Source organism: Heliangelus exortis, chromosome 6 (assembly GCF_036169615.1).
Source record: "Heliangelus exortis chromosome 6, bHelExo1.hap1, whole genome shotgun sequence".
In the NCBI taxonomy this organism is placed as follows: Eukaryota; Metazoa; Chordata; class Aves; order Apodiformes; family Trochilidae; genus Heliangelus; species Heliangelus exortis.
Window position 1 is genome coordinate 24,194,174 of NC_092427.1, and position 17,245 is coordinate 24,211,418.

At 37.3% G+C, this 17,245-nt stretch overlaps 2 protein-coding genes across 6 annotated transcripts in view; one reads left to right on the forward strand and one right to left on the reverse strand.

The window, feature by feature from the left end:
• Positions 1–1,292, forward strand: part of TTN (titin) — a 237,288-nt gene extending 235,996 nt beyond the window's left edge. For all 3 annotated transcript variants that reach the window (XM_071747224.1, XM_071747225.1, XM_071747226.1), the window contains one exon: positions 16–1,292. In XM_071747224.1, the coding sequence (XP_071603325.1) occupies positions 16–314 (299 nt within the window). In that variant the 3' untranslated portion in view covers positions 315–1,292. The remainder of the gene's footprint in view (positions 1–15) is intronic.
• A 1,153-nt stretch (positions 1,293–2,445) lies between these two features.
• Positions 2,446–17,194, reverse strand: PLEKHA3 (pleckstrin homology domain containing A3). Of its 3 annotated transcripts, none has more exons than XM_071747232.1 (8): positions 16,885–17,194; positions 13,858–13,974; positions 12,345–12,500; positions 11,559–11,695; positions 10,409–10,573; positions 9,212–9,255; positions 8,591–8,706; positions 2,446–7,536 (listed from the first exon to the last, which is right to left on the reverse strand). In XM_071747232.1, exons 1-8 carry the CDS (start codon positions 16,922–16,924, stop codon positions 7,409–7,411), a joined length of 903 nt encoding a protein of 300 aa, XP_071603333.1. In that variant the 5' UTR covers positions 16,925–17,194; the 3' UTR covers positions 2,446–7,408. The 3 variants fall into 3 exon arrangements, with proteins under 3 accessions (XP_071603333.1, XP_071603332.1, XP_071603335.1); XM_071747231.1 differs by having other exon boundaries at positions 11,559–11,698; positions 16,885–17,171; XM_071747234.1 differs by lacking the exons at positions 2,446–7,536; positions 8,591–8,706; positions 9,212–9,255 and adding an exon at positions 9,328–9,905 and having other exon boundaries at positions 11,559–11,698; positions 16,885–17,173.
• Positions 17,195–17,245: the final 51 nt, after the last annotated feature.

Below are 17,245 nucleotides of genomic sequence, written 5' to 3' on the forward strand. Positions count from 1 at the left end.
TCCTGTTTTGTGAAGGAGCACCACCCAAAATCGAAGCTCTCCCATCTGATATCAGCATTGATGAAGGAAAAGTGCTCACACTATCTTGTGCCTTTTCGGGTGAACCTGCTCCTGAAATTACATGGTATTGTGGAGGGAGAAAAATTACAAGTCAGGACCAGCAAGGCAGATTCCATATTGAAACCAGTGAAGACCTAACCACCCTGATCATCATGGATGTCCAGAAGAATGATGGTGGTCTTTATACTCTGAATTTAGGAAATGAATATGGTACTGATTCTGCCACTGTGAATATTAATATTCGATCAATTTAGAGAGCTTGATCTGTATTATTTACACTTGTTTTTTTTTACAAGTGATTCTTTTATGGACTGAAATATCTGATCTGTAAATATGAAAAAAATATTTTTGTACCTACCTGAATGAGACAAAGTCCAAAGCTATACATTATGACTTATAGTCATTACTGACCTAAGAAATTTGAACACTTTTTTTCACTGACATGTACATACTGTATATAGCCGAATGTAACGGTTATGAAGTTTTGTACCATTTATTTTATGACATTTTGAAACATAACTTTTGGAACTAAAAGTTGGCAGGAGAAAGTTTCATAGCAAACGACTACCCTGCTCAACATTTAACTAATTTTTGTGCCTCAACTCATTGTTGATGTCTTAAGAATGCCTCAACAGGTAGAGAGACTCCCTGTTGAAGATTACCTACACCTAAGAGTTGATACTGTGCATAGTATTTCATACATGCACAAATATTTATGTTGAATCAGAAATGTAAGGCATTAGTCATGTTTGCAATTACCCTCCTGTAAGCACTGACTTAATGTTTTACATTGGATCTGATTATGTCATAATTTCCATACCTGACTGACAATTTTTGGACAAAGTGCAAGCGGCCAGCACTTTGTTCATCCACTGTCTGTGTACTGTTTCTGACATGCTGACTGCCTGAATAGCTTTAAGAAAGTAACATCACCTGGCCATCCCCTGAATCAACAAAGCTATTTAGGTACTCAAATGCAGCAGCAGTACCCAATCTAGGAGGTTCATAGATGATTGAGTTTGTGTAGTAGTATTAGATATCCAGTAGTCACTTCCAGGCAACTAAGCGATGAACCACAGTTTGAAATCAAACTGTTGTTACAACATCAAATACCACCCTAAACTTCAATTTGCTTTAGTTCTCCTAATGTAGTAATAAATCTTGTTATAGCTTTTGAACCTCCTTGAGATAGAATTGTTTATTTGAAATAAAGCATGCTTTCTGCACCATAACATCTGCTATTCCTTGTTATTTATTTATTATGTTCTGTTTGTGCAGTTCCTGTACTACACTACAGAAAAAATGCTGAAAGAGAAGACTAGGTAGAAATGCAAATCTCCAGTGTAAACCAGATAGCTAACTGTTGAAAATCCAGCCACCTATCAGAAGCAGACTGGCCACCGGAAACTCAGACTGAAGAAAAAGCTTTCTTTATAAGTTCTTCATTGACAAAGGATAAATTCGAGCATGTCTAAGTATTATGCTCTTACTAGCATCCTTCTGAGAAGTGCATTTCCAGGCCTTTCACTATCTCCTATATGGATAAATTGATAATCTCTCTCCTTTACAGCTGGTGTCTGCAAAATGCAGTTGAAAAACCACCTGTAGGTAACCCAGCTATTGCCTCCTTTTATTCTGGCAGCTGCAGCTAGTATAGACTAACTGAACCTAATTGACCAGACCTACAAGTTTTCACCTCCCACAGGTGCTTAAGGGCCCATGCCCCAGCAGTTCTTCATCCCTTAAGTCTGTTGACATACCTATAGGAATAAATCCTGTCTTTACATTCCAGGTGAGGAATCACAAACCTCACCCAGGCAGGTCACATTTGGTTATCTATGGGAAAAAGAGTATCAAGGTCAAAGGAGCAACTCTGTTTCTAGTATTCATTCTGGTCAGCAGAAAAAGATTGAGAGCAAATACATTCACACCAATGCAAAACTGCTTCAAGGGTTTTAAAACTCCCTGAGGTGCAACAAAAATCCCTTTGTGAGCAACACTGTGCATCACTATGAGTTCCAGCATGCTACTACTAAAAAACAAACAAAAAAAAAGCTCATCAGAAGTAGTAAAGCAGGTAATATGTTTAAAGACTTTACTCTAGAAAGATTCATCGCAGAAGCAACTTTTGTTTTTTAAAATTTTATATAAACCTATTTACCAATAACTACCTATCCAAATGATGCAGGAAAACTAATAAATGAGGATGAGTCAAAAGCTAAAGTAAAAATAAGAATTTCAGAAGGGCTAAGTTTATGATCAGGACGAGGTCCAGACTTCTACAGGTGATGGAACCAGGAACATTTTGAATCATAAAGATTAAAGAGATAAAAGAGTGTGTGGTATTTCTTCTGTAAGGAGGGAAGTAAATAAGATTAATACAAATGAGGTTTAAAAGGCCATTTATTTTAATCTTTAAAGCATTCAAAGAAAAAAAACCTCAAACTTTAAGAAAGCTAGATGTTGAAAAAAAAACAACCCAACAAACTCAAGACACAAGAAAACCACAGGCACATAATAAAATTAACACTAAAAATGCACTAGTCAGTCCACTAAGCAGAAAGTAATAGTGACAGACAGCATCTGCAAATCTAACCATGGATTCTTTTCCACAAATGCTACTGAAAACTCTGCCTTCCATGGCCCTGCATAGTCTAGATATATATATTTGACCAAGAAGAAACCACACGGGTGTGCAGGTGTTCATTCTGCCTGTACCTCTCTAGCCTAACTCTACACAGTATGTGAGCAAGCACACTGAACATTAGTCAGATGAGTCACTCACATGCCTAGAAATAGGATTTAAAGTACTTACAGGCTTTGCTGAAGCACATCTTTAATAAATAACTTTAAATGCCAACTTGCTGAACAAGTATTTTTCACAAGACTGCTCAACAAATGCTAATATAGAGTGACTGATGAAGTTACAACCTCAAGTTCCACTACTCAGTTTCACAGAGCACATCCCTGAACAGTAACATTTTGGGGACAGTAAATTAGGCAGGCTCTGCTTAAAAAAAAGCAAAATAAAACAACAACAAAAAAACAATTAACATTTCAAATTATTTGCTTATTATAGTCAGATCGAATACTGAGTAGTTTAAGTGTACAAGCTCACATTTGCTTTCTTCAAAGACTGCACAGTATCTATTGCACAAGGACCAAGTTCATAAAAATTTCCTACCCCTGATACAGTAGCACTACTAACTTATAACTATGGACTCTTTACGTTTGGCAGCCTGAGAAAAGTAACTGATAGTAGACAGCAATAATAACACAAAGAAATTAATTATATTACTACCATACAAGAAAGCTTAGTCTTAACATTGCATTTAATTTTTTTACCCAACACTAGTTTCAACAACTAGTCCCTTAAAGGGAAGAAAAAATTACATGAAAATTACATGAACAGAACACAGAAGCCTCACATCTCTAATAAAATATTCAAACTGAATTTTCTCTCAGCTTTTTTTTTTTTTCCCCTTTTGAAAGGTAATAGTGTTCTAGAGCTTGGATTAAAAAAATGAAACAACAACAAACAAACAAAAAAACCCAAACCATAGTCAGAATACTTAATGTCTCTTTTAAAAAACAAACAAAACATAACAGTCAAAAATAAATCTTTCAGTCACTTCCATACTGGAACATGGCATAGTACTTACAGCAGCAGTATAGAGGAGAAAGGATGTCAGAGAAAATAAGGTGACAGTGTGTAGAAGAATCAGATTACTTTAAGGTAATTACAACCTGTTTCTGCAGCTGCACCCCAAACTTTGTGGAAAATGCCTAGGCAGCCTACAGAGTGCACCCAGAAAAGGAAGAATCAGAAGTAGCCAAAGCAGTATTTATGAGCAGAAAATATGGAACACAGTGAAAAGGAGGAGACACTTTTAAATCCTGTCCCTCAACAGGCATTGAAGTACTACCTTTGATATCTATAATTGACAAGACTTGGAGATGCCCATTTACCCTTCCCTTTGAGAAAGCTGAAAGAGGCTTCTCTGTTTTTTTGTACTCTCATCTTTAGCCTTCCCTCCCATACGTGTGCTGGTTAGAACAGTCAGGCTGTGGCAATGGGTGTAGCTCTGTATGCTGGTGCATTAATAGCCACGATGATAGTGTCCTGCCATGGAGAAAAAGCCAGCACCAGACAGCAGAGCCTTCTTAAGGTACTCACTTGCCAAACAAAAGTCCAGGTGGTTCATCCAGACTTAAAATATAAAAAATGTAAGTAAAGTAAGCTAAATTCCTAAATGACAACTTCTAATCACTACTGTACATACACAGTGGGAAGAATGTGGCAAAGCAAGTCTTATAGAATGTTTTAATGTGCAGGGGGTTTACTCTAACTTCTGATAAGCTTGTTAGTGTGCTAGTCATCTTTTGCAAAATAGTGAAGCACTGGTCCCCCTGCTGTAGGGGCAGAGGGATTCCTAATTTCCCACTCTGCTGCTTAAGTGAGCTGATCAGGGACCAAGTCCTTCCAAAACACTGGCAATTCTAAGGACTCGCATGTTTACAGGCATCACAAGAGCTTTACAAGTGAAATAAAAGTCTATGCAGTGCTTTGGTTTTCAATATTAAAACAGTGGAAATCTCCAGAATGGCAACTGTGGAGGTGGGCACTCAGGTTCTAGATAAATTCCCTTTAAGCAGAACTTAGTCTTCTAGATTTGGATCAGGAACTCATGGGTTCAGCCCTCAAAGCAGTCAGTACAGAAACACCTAAAAGAGGCAGGTTTCATCTTAACTCTTTTAAAACAGGATAAAGAGGAACGTCTGAAAAAAGCAGTTTTTTTTCCCACAGACATTTCTTTCATTCACTTATTACACCCCTTTAAAAACTTTTTAAGCTATACCAGCAAGAACAGCTATGCTGCAATACTTAATTGAAGGCAGCAAAAACAAAAGAACCTTAACACAAAGAGCTGTGATTTCAATTCTTAAATAAATTAAGTACAATTTTTTAAATGCAGAAGCAGCTTTGAAAAGTACTCTTATCCCAAGATTGTCTTAACCTAGGAAACATTAATTTTCAGAAGTTTAAAGCCCCTGATTGCTGCAATCTCAGTATTCACAAACCTCCAACAGTAATGGCATCCTGATATTTTTTAGTCTCACTACACATGGACTGTTATGACTCAGTGCCGTTTCCAGAAATTATTTCTTGCCTCCAGATACCAAAAGTATAATGGCCTATCATCTTCACTGACTTGATTTTAAGATTTTTGCTACAGAGTTTGGCACAGGTATATATAGAAAGGCTGATTTAACTTTAGCAGGAAGATGTTACATATATACGAAGCCATCACTCCAGCTCTTAGTGACATGAAGAAACCTAGAACACTGCTGAAGTGAATATGCAAATTTTGTGCTTCATGCTAATAATTACAACCTTGGCAATATTTAGAATTATTTACTATTACAGGGACTGATCTGTCTCAGTGTTCTTGCACAATGTGCAGTCCAAACTATTTTCACTGTGGTAGCTGAAAACCAGAAGAAGGTACTTGTCAATGTGACACATAATTAACACTGCACAAACTGGCAGAAAACTCAGTGAAATTTCAAAAAGCAGCTTTAAAACAGTATACAATTCAAGACAACACTCTCATTGCAATATGCATCTTGCTTCTCTAAACATCTTTTTTTAATACTTATTTTTACAATTGTCATGTCATACAGAATACATTAATGCAAACATTCAGAAAAAAAACATCCAACCATATGCATGGATGATATGCATATGCAAATGTTAGTTGCATGAAAACTGACAGAACTGAGCACAAATGACAGCTCTGACCTGGTATCCACAACTGGTACAAACCATTCCATTCAACCCTTACATAGTGGTTTATAAACCGAACTTTTATGTATGTGTAACAGTTCATATGATTTTCCTCGACATTTGGACCTATTTTGATTTACATAAATCAACATTCCAGAAATCTGTAAGGAAAGCTTCCATTCCACTCCCATTTGTCCTTTCCAGCCTGCTTCAAAACCACCAAATTATCCATATACACAAAAGGAAGACTAGTTAAACCAAATTAATGAAGATTTGATTATAAAAACAGATTTTGGTATGTGCTTGAGTGCAAAAAACCCTGTACGTTTTATTTAACAATTGTGTAAATCAAAACCAGTAAATGGCTCACTTAAAGTGCTCTACAGCTAAGACTACATACCAAGTTTATCCCAAAAGGAACACCCAAAAAGTCCAAGAACTTACAGTGCTAATACTAACAACCTTAGGGATCAAGGTGCTAGCAGGCACTGTTATACTATATTACTCATCAATTATTAAAAGTCAGACCCCAATCTCTCTTACAGTGAATGCAAATTTGCACTGATGTAACTGAGAGCAGAATCCATCTCCTTGTGTATACCACCCTCAAATGATAGAAAGGAGTTGCTGAACCAGAAGCTCTCTTTTGTATAAATAATATAAATAAAATATGCCTAAATACAAATATTCATTAAAGCAGCATCTTAATGGTCTGATATTTCAGCTCTTCTATAATACTTTGTTTAAAATACATCTTAAGTGAGCAAAGTAAATCTTCATGGTGCTGCATTAGCTACTTGTGATGCTACACACCCCAGAAACAATTTAAGCACATTTTGAAGCCTTTAATAAGCCTCTTAGATCTTTAATAGTGAAAGTAGGTAGAAATTTTTGATGCAAAAAAGAATAAATAAATAAAAATTATTAAATATCCAATGTTCGGTACAAATGCTTCATATTAAGTTATTTTTATACATTTGTTTAGAAAAATACATTAAATATTTCTACTTTCATTGGATAAAAATAAGGACCAGATCATGTGTATCCTTGTGTTTTTAAAGAAGGCAATGTCAATTACCATGAAGCTGCTAGAGCAGACCCATTCCCACAGCCCCTACACTGGCAAAAAAGCCATTACAGGGCTAATCACAGCTGCTGGTGGATGACCTGGTACCAATGACCAAGAGACCCATGGCACAAGTTGCATTTTCTCCAAAAAAAAAGAACTCTGTTTCCTGAAGTTTATAACCTGCAGGTTTACTGATGTATCGGTCAGACCTTCACACTTTTTAAAAAGGTACATTTATAAATGTGGATGCTTATCTGTTAAGCCATCATTTGTTCAAAAAATGCACATTCAAACTGTGAAATATTAGGAAAATACTCTTGAAAATAAACTATATAAAGATAAAATACACTTCAAAGATAGTTTTAATGTTATTCTATAAAGTGCAGAGAAATCCTCCTAAAAAGGGAAATCACTACTTCCTATAACAAGAGTATAATTATAGCAGCTTTTGCATAGCATTATTTATAGAAAATTGAATACTTTCAGTTTCTTCAAGAAGAAAATGATGAAAGAGTCTCTTCCAGTTCAGATGTTTCCTTTGATACTGCTCTATTTTCTTCAGGAATGGTTGATGATACCAGATCTCCATTGACAGCACTTCTAGAACAGTGACCAGATCCTATGAAAATATCAGCAACCATTTAACTTTCAATGCCCAGAAAACAACTGATCTAGTCTATTTGCTAACTATTTCCTGTACATAAGCTATCAGAAGCAAAATTAATCTCGACTTTTCCTGAAAGACTTCAATCAATATCATGCCCAAGGATGACAGATATAAATAATGTTCAGCTGGTATAAATCAAGCCTTTTTAATATCTATATATATACACACACACACAAACACACACATATACAAACACACACCATGATTTTCAATGATTTTTACATTATGAAGGACAGTAATCTGTGAGATGGAGATATATTATGTAGGAGAAAGGAACTTTTTAAAGAACTGTTGGCAACGATAAGCATTTATGTAAAATATTTTCTATTTTTAAAATACTAAAAATGCAGAGGTGCAGATACTTGCTTCATGATAGAATGTTAAGCATTAGGACCCTTATGTGCTCATATAGGCTTTCAGCCATGCACAGGCCTCATTTTTTTTTCAATTCAAGTGAGGCACTAGGCACTCCAAAAGGAAGCAAGACTAAGCCAGTACTGGTCATGAAGAATTAATGAAGGTAAGAGAAGCACTGAGAGGAGTTAGGATGGAGTAAAAATGACAGCAAAATTCAACACAAAGAAAAACAGAAACCAGAAGAATTTGCTATTAACTCAGATGTCCCATCTAACCAGGAGGGAACAATATACTCCTCTTTACATAATTTACTAATTACTTATTCATTTCTATTTTTTTTATTATTGGCAAGTATTCCACACCACCTACCAGAACATCGTTCATGTAAGATTCTATTATTACAACCATCTCTTTTCTGGTTATGTCTCTTTTATTTGTCCCAATGAGTCAATACAACTACTCCAGCTGCAAGTTCCTTTTCAATATGAAAACCAGCAAAAGTCAGCCACAAAACAAACTACACAAGTGCTTTTACTTATAATATCAAAAAGCTTTTTTCCTCACGTTGTTATCAGCACTAGAACCACTGCTGTAAACAGGCAATAAATTGCAGAGATACAAGAGAAAACCACCTCTCTTCCAAACTTACTCTGAGGATCTTCAAAAGGAGTATCACTATAGGATTCTGTATCCGAATATGTTGTTCTGCGCTGCTGTGAAAATCGGTGAAGGGATGAAACTGTTTCTTTTACAGAATGATTATTCCTACAAAAGAATGAGATCTATAAGTAAGTAAATCCTATAGCAACCCACACAAACTCAGGATACTTTAAATTAATTTTGGTGCTTAAGCTGTTCTTACCAATGTTTTTCACTACACTAAACTAAAAATGGCACAATCAACAGAACATTCTTAATTATCACAATTATAAAGCCTGAAAATGGAAACAGTAATGTACTAAAAAGAAAATAACTCTAGAATCTGAAATAGCAACCCCCAAAAAATGTTAGCATTTCAAGCTCCATCTGTGGGATGAACATGTCAGAATAAGTTTCTAGCATGAAGCAATTTGTACAATTTATTAGAGACAGCAGCTACATTATTTGCCACTAACACTTATAATACACAACCTTACTTTTCAAAATCAGATCAAATTATGCTGTTTCATTTTTTTTAAGTGAGCAACTTTTCTCACATTTTTATTTTATTGATAGAAAGTTCAGGGAGGTTTTTTGAGACATAAAAAAGCTGAATGACATAGAAAATTACCTTTCTGAATAGCAAGGACCAGGGTGGCTAATGGACCGCTTCATCTAGGAGGGAAAAAAAAACAGAAACACAAAGAAACCACACAAAAAAGTCATAAGCTACTTATAAGAACTATATGCACATCCACATTAATTTTCACTTTATTTACAGTCTCTAGAAAGAGAGATAACAATCATTCTTTTAATTAAAAGCAACCATTATTAGCTAAAAAAACTGATTTAACTCTATGAAAACAGATGGATTGCCATCAATAAGTTTTAAATCAATCAAAAAGTTTTAAAGCATTCACACAGGAAATAGTTTACTACAAAGAACACTACATTTCTATGGAATTCATTCTCTTTTGCTCCAGAGTTACTTACAGAACCATTTGTTAATTGCTATGATATACAGATATATGAAGGTATTCTTCCCCTACCAAATGTAATGGGGGATTTAGATTCCCCATTACACAACAAAGCCAAATCCTGCCTCTTGATTCTTTGCGGTTCTTCTGCTATCACTGACAAATCAAATAAGATTATTGATTTAGATTAATAATGATCAGCTTTGCAAATAAACAGATTCATGATAAAGAGATGAGAGATCCAAGTTCAAAGAAGGAATTACCACAACAAAATCCCACAATACAGCCCATCTTAGAATGCGCACAAATGACGGAGAAAACATTTAAGAGGGTTTCACATACACTGCTCTTGTAAGGAAAATAATCAGTAGTGAAGAGTTATGCAAGCCATATCTTTACCATTATTTACCTTTTTGTTAAATAAAGGCACATTAGATTAAAACATATATTTTGAATATATGGACTCAAAATACGCTATCTTGCTGAAGTGCTTCAGGGCATTTATCTGTTGAATCAGCAGGCAAGGTTGTGAAATTTTTAAGGTCACTGTACAGCTAGCATTCTAAAAAACAGGGAAACAGTTGAACCAAGGAAAAGTAAAACCTCATTCATCTATGAGATGCCTCATTACAGGCTCTTGACATGTATGATAAATTACTCAGATTATGTAATGGCCAACAAAGAAAGACTGGGAATTAAAAATTATTGATTTATATTTTAAGACTGGTACTGATCATAACAGAATTAAGTTTCCAACTGTGTACATCATAGCACATAGCAATATCACAGTGTTCTACCATTCTTCCCCCCCAACAGCACATAGAAAATATAGGATTTCAAAATGTCTAAACCATTTGGACTGGTGATGGAGACACAGGAGAAACTAAGGGATCAGGGTGAGGCAGCTGGAACATTTCTGGCTTAAACTTGGCATTAGCGATCTTCACACATTCTTCCAGTGTTGTGATAAATGTATTACATGTGGCACTAAGCAAGGAAGATGCTTCATTCATGTTCTGAAAAGAGATGAAAGCACAAGCATAAGCAAAGAAAAAAAATAAATATGCAACTACAGCTTACCCCCACCACCACTCCCACAGACACTCATTTCTTTCATTGACACCAAGAAAACTTCTACTTCCCATTTTATTTAAGCAAACGTATGTACTCCTGCCAGTGTGGTTAATTTAAGCAAGCAAATGTGACAGCATTGTAATTTATTTCTGACATCTGCATTTGTCTCAGCCAAAAATGGCCTAATATTTTTACTGCAAAGCATGTCTCAGAGTGACTAACAGGTATCAAAGTGTCATATCGTAAAATAAATTATTTGCAGTACACTATGCGAACAGCTTTACTGCTCCAGTGCAAGGAGCAGGTCAGTTTCACCTTCCTGTAAACTGACAACAGCTTGCAGCTTTGAGACTAAGTATCAACCCCTTGCTTTGCTCTAAGTGGACAATAATACTGCCCACATGCTGCTCAAGGGTGTAAAGAATGAAACCATTCATAACTTCCAGTACTAACTTTCATTCAAAAGCACAAACACTAGAATAATTCTACTTGTGCTTATTTAGAGAGAGTATCTAGCCTGCAGGTTTCCAATACCTCTAACACTGTATTTTAGTGATAACAATGTGAATACCTTCCTGCACAAGGAAATAAAGAATGGACAGACAAGACTATTTCAACTACTCTGCTTAAAACAGAGACTCAAACCAAGACAAATTATTGCATAACTCTCACTGCAGCTCTTCTGGCCTTTTAACCAAATGACTCAATGACACAATTGATTCCGAATGCATGTTACAATTACAGTTAAGTCCAGGGACTTTATACATATACTATCACTGTTAGTACTATACACACACAAGCACTCAAAAATTTACCTTAGGTTAAATCTTACAACATTAGGGAGATGCAGAAGGCATCAGATGTCAACAGAAATTTGAGGTGTAATATGCAGATAAGTTCTCCAACAGCACTCTAGAAATACTGTACCTCAATGCTGGGAGGAGAGCGAGTCTCATCATGGTGAACAAATTCTTGTATTGTATTAACTTGCTGCATTAAAAGGTCACAGTAAAGACGAAGTTCAGACATTTTGGTTTTAAGAGATTGATTGGTCTCGCTTATTTCTACTTAAAAAAAAAAAAAGGAAATTTAAATTAATTCCATACAATGTATGTATTTATTTTAATTTTAAATAACTACTCATATAAATTTAAATAGTAATTTAAAATTTTGCTTAAGCTTTCACTTTATCTTGAGCAAAACTGCATTCTGCAATGACTCAGTATCTGTACTTGAAGCAGAGAATAGTTTGTACTTTTGGAAAATTGGTGCTAATTTAATGACTATCAAGAGGCACCATACTAGGAAAGGTAAGGTTGAAATCTTTCTTAGCTGCAATGTATTGCAGATTAAATTTTCACCAACTAAAGTAGCTGGAAATTATTACATTAAGTCCTTCAAGAAAAATTATGCAAAACACAATAGTAACTACAAAGAATCAAAATGGCTTTACAATGGCTATAAACAGTACATTTGTTCTTGTAACAGCAGTAAGTTGCTGGCATTTTAGCTTCTTAAGATAGAAAAGGTCAATGAAGGTGACCTCTAATTCAAACACCAAGGGGGTATTTACCATATAAATTACTAGAAATAATTACAATTTATATTAAAAGACCACAAAACTGACTTTCTACATTATTTACACTATCATTATCTGAAAACAAGCATTTGAAAAAGTAGTAAGGTTGTATATGTTCTAGGTAACACACATACCTTTCTCTTTTTTTGTTCTGGTATCTGCTAAGCAGGCTTTTGCACTTCCCAGTGCTACCAGCCACCTTTGCCTTTCAGCTGCATTAACTGCTTTCACATAGAAATGCTGTTCCCCTGGGATGATTAGCTCCATTCTTGTGTTGTCAGTTGCATGAACTTGTGAGAGATGAGTAAAAAACAATTTTGGAAAAAATAATAAAATAACTTTAGCTCAGTAATAATTATTTATTGAACACTGCTCAAAGTATTTTAAAATGTTTACTAAAATCCCATATTTATAAGGTAAATCACTATGTACCATTGCTAAACAACAAAAAGCCCAAAGCTGCTCAGTCCTTCTCCTCAGCATGCCTTCAGTCATCAGGCAGAAACACAAGACACTGAAGAGTGGCCAGACTCAAGTTCCCTTTCTGCATGAACAATATACTGCATATGAACTGCAGTAGCTGCTATAATCCAAACCTGGTCTAAACATGGCAAAGTGGAAGAGGTTTGTTTCAAGGACATTTACAGAGGACTGTGCTAAAAATAGAAACAATCTCCCTTCTAGATGAAACCTGGCTTCAGGTTGCAGAGTCCTAGAACCAATTCCTTAATGGACATTCCTTAATGTCTATTATATTCAATAGCACCCCTTTAACTTAATCCTCTACTGAGTTTCATGTTAGCAACCACAGTTCCTCCAGAACCAGTCTGCAGTCGCTACGGATGCAGAAGACTGCACCAACTCTAGGCTTTAACTATTATCTTTTTATCTTTCCTTCACCGAAAGAGCAAGATAAGTAAAATGAACAACTGGAATGACAAAAAAAAAATAAAAATCAGATCTTCCGCTTTACATCACTGATTTCATCTATATCAAGGAAACAGTAATAAGGAGTTACCACATGAAAAATACCCGGTGGCCCATATAAAATGAGAATTTGCACTTTTTAATAAACAAGTACGCACATAACAATCCCAGTCATCTGCTGCACCTGAAAAAAGGTTAAGAGTTGGAAACAGTGGACAGTTAGACACTACCTTGCTTCTAGCCAAAGAGGTTGACCTAAAGTTCATTTACTAGCTCTAATACATCTATCATCTCTGCACATGGGCAGCTGCTAAGCGTGATGAAGGTAAAAGTCACTCAGGAAAACAAAAGACTTAACATCTCTGGCTTTAAACATCACTGCTGCTGCTCTTGGTAAAAAAAGCTGGCATTCATCATTCAGTCTCTTATCCCTAGTCATAAGAGGGAAGAGCCAGAGAACTAAGTAACCAGCCAAGGTAACTTCAAGCGTAAACCACGTCCACACAACTATTTAAAACAAAAGGGAACGTATGGACGGAGCTCTGCCAAAACCAATTTTTTGTCACTACTTCATAATTCATATTCAGGATTATTTGTGAACACTGAACTATAGAGAAACAAAATAGAGAAAAAACTTGTGATGCAAAATATACGTTCAGTGATCTTTTCAATTTCCATAGCAGCTAAAATTTCCTCAAGCAAAATTTTATTAATTTTTACCTTTTATTTCACACACAGCCATCTTTATGCTTCCTTTGCTGCCTTTGCAAACATCATCCTGTGAATCATAGTATGACAATATCCCATTGTCTAAAACAAACCACCGAGGCTGCCAACCTAGTGACATAAAAAACATGAAAGTTCAGTCTAATTACAAAATTGCAAATCAAATTCAGCTCTTTGCCTGTTAAAACTTTCATTAAAAATGCAAACATTAAACTGTTCTTGTAACACATCTGGAAGTTCTAAAGACCAGAGCCATTCTATACCCAGACTATAATCATACAGATATTTCACCCCCATTCTTTTTTTTTTTTGTGCAAGCTCAGCACAAATACTGCTGTATTTCAGTTTTCACTATACTCCATTCCAGAGCAAAATTAAAATTTAATTTGGCCACATATGAATCCTATTTTTAAGGTTAATAAATTACATATCTGTGAAGACCCATTCTCATTTAAGAATATTTTTCAGGTGGACTTTTAGACTGTAGGATATTATTTGTAAGATACAAATAAATGACCAATGACACCAACTGTTATGTGATGGTCTCCTTCACCTACTCTGTTCCATTGAAAACTTTGTACTTCACTCTTATCTGCTGACACACCATGTTCTCTGAAAACAGCCCAGCTCCATCACTCAAAATTTGATACCAGGCAATGTGCAGGGAACTGATACATGGCTGATACCCCTACGTCCGTTTGTGAGGATGGCACATACCAGCTCCTCTACTAGGGTTTTCAACAACTTTTAATTAGCAAAAGTATATAATGCTCTCCGACTTTACTACCTCTACAAAACAGAGCAGTTTATGCATAGACACAAACATCTGTGAGAACAATATGCAGCATCATACCATGTAGTAAATTATCATCACAGGTCCTCTTGGATTAAAGTATATTAGCATTCCTTTTTCTTTTCTCTTCCCCTTTTTTAACTGCTATTTCATAAAACTTGACAGTTATTGGAATAGGCACCCTAACTTAATTTCTAATACTACTAAATGCTAACCATCTTGCCTAGTAAATCACCTTGTTTCTAAAAAAAGCACAAAACAAAACAAAAAACAAACAAAAACACAAAAAACAAAAAACAATCAAACAAAAAAGACCTAAAATTTTCCAGTACAGCATAACAATTCCACTGGTTCATTACAGTCTGAGTCAGGGTACAATAGGAACAGATTATCCTGCTATTTTACAGCTTGACACCAAAGCTGAACTTTGCTTGGCTCTGGGTTTGGAACAGCAACAGTCGCTGTTCCAAAAGGAAGGCAACTAGACACACAATGCTTTAGCAATAGTAACAAGCTTCTTTGCTGTTTAGCTTCAACTGCTTAAGACAGCAAATACCATAGTATACTTCTGGCTACATAAATAGAAAGTAGACTAACAAGAAAGTTGGTAATAAAAATTTTAAAATTCACTATTATGATTTTTTTTTTAAAGACTGCTGCCTTCCTACATTCCTGACACTACAATTTTGAAATGCAAAAGCAGGTGCTTTCAGTTGGCTAGCACAAAACGAAGGATTCTGCAATTTTTTACTGTAGAGGGGTACTGACTTTTTGCAGAAGACATCACAAATACTCATTACCTGTGATCATTTACTTTCTGCTCCAGAAATATTTTTGGCCACATAAGTGAAAGTGACAGTTTCCATTCTGTTTTGAAAAGCAATTTATATAATTTTTTTCATAATCACAATTTTTTCTATATGCATTTTCTTCACAATTATTGTGAAGAAGTGACAAAACCATAAATTAGTTAATTATAGAACAACTGTTCTCTTCCACCAGAAGCCCAGTATAAGCAGACATACATTTGCTCTGAAAAATGCAAGATTATGCTCTGCGCACTTCAATACATAGCTAGCATACCTCATCCTTGCAATATGGCTCATGCTTTATAAATCTTCAGAATTAGGTTTCACACTACTTGGGATTCAAAATTTGCATATGCTGAAGCAGAACAGTACACAAGAAGCACTGAAGAATAAAAGGGCAAAGAAGGCATTGCCAAAGCTGTCAAACACAAGGCCTGATTAAGCATGGTATATGATCCAACACTGATCTGCTCTGGAGGGACAATTAGTCCCATGACAGCATCAGCAGAGAAATCTGTTTCACTTGACTATTACAATAGAGGACAAGGCAAACAAAACCAGAGGTCTGATGGCAAAACGCAGGATTTTGTTGCATTTTTGTTTGCAGCACTTCTAAAAACCGATCTCGTGAAACTTCAGTCAGAACTAGAGTTATTTATATGTTTAACAGGTCAGGATACAGGAGCACCAGACTCAAAAAAAAAAAATCACCATCCAAAAGGCAAAATTCAATAAATCAACATATAATCACAAATTAAAAGATAACTCAGACTTTTACATTTAGAACTGAAGTTTTTACGATGTAACTCCAAATGATTCCTCAGCTGCAAGCAAGGATGCCTTCCAAGTTTGTGTGCTGCACATGAAAGCTATTTCTGAGCGGAAACAGAGGCGGAAACTCCCACAGAATAAGACACCTCAGGCAGCGTTTCTCGGCAGCCTGTACCGTTCGGAGCCCCCGGCTAGCTTGGCAAGGCGCACTACAGGCCTCGAGAGGCACTCGGCCACCCCGTTCCCAGGAGAAAACAGCTGGGGCCGGTCACATCCCGGCCGAGAGACTGCGTCGCTGTCCGCGCCGCGGAGGAGGCGCGGAGGGGCCCGGCCAGGCCCGGCCTTCCGCCACACACACGGAAGCGCGGGGGGAAACGCTGGCGACCGCCGTCACCCACCACCACAGCCCGCGGAGCCGGCGGCAGGCGATCCGTGGCACCAGCCGCCTCGGGAGGAGCCAGCAGCCTCCGCCGCCCGCGGAACAACGCTCGGTCGCCTTCCCAGCGGCTTGGCTACAGACACACACGACCACTTTCAGACACAGTGCTAAAAACGCCCCCGGCCACTCGCGGACGAGGCCAAGCGCCCCCGGAGCCGCAGGCCCCGGCCGCCCCAGCCTCACCCGCCCCCCAGGCTCCTGCCACCTACCCGCCAGGTAGTTTGTCCACTTGTATAGGACCCCCTCCATCGCTCAGAGCCCGGCGCCGGGTCGCATCCTCTTGCTCCGCCGCGGGGAAAGGGCGGCCGCCGCCGCGGGAATGGGCGCTAACCTCCCGTCCCCGCCGCTAGCACGCACCGAGGCGGAGGCGGAGCCGCTCAGCTCAGCTCAGGCACCGGCTGCCCGCGACGGCCCCGGCGGCGCCACCCGCCCCGCGGGGCGCTCCGTATCTCCCATACGTGCCCGGCCGCGCACCCCGGCCCATGACCGCCCCCCTTTCCCTGTCGTTGTTTCCTGACATCTCTTTCACTTCCTGAGAGAAGGGGGCCGGCCCGAAATACCGCCCGCCCC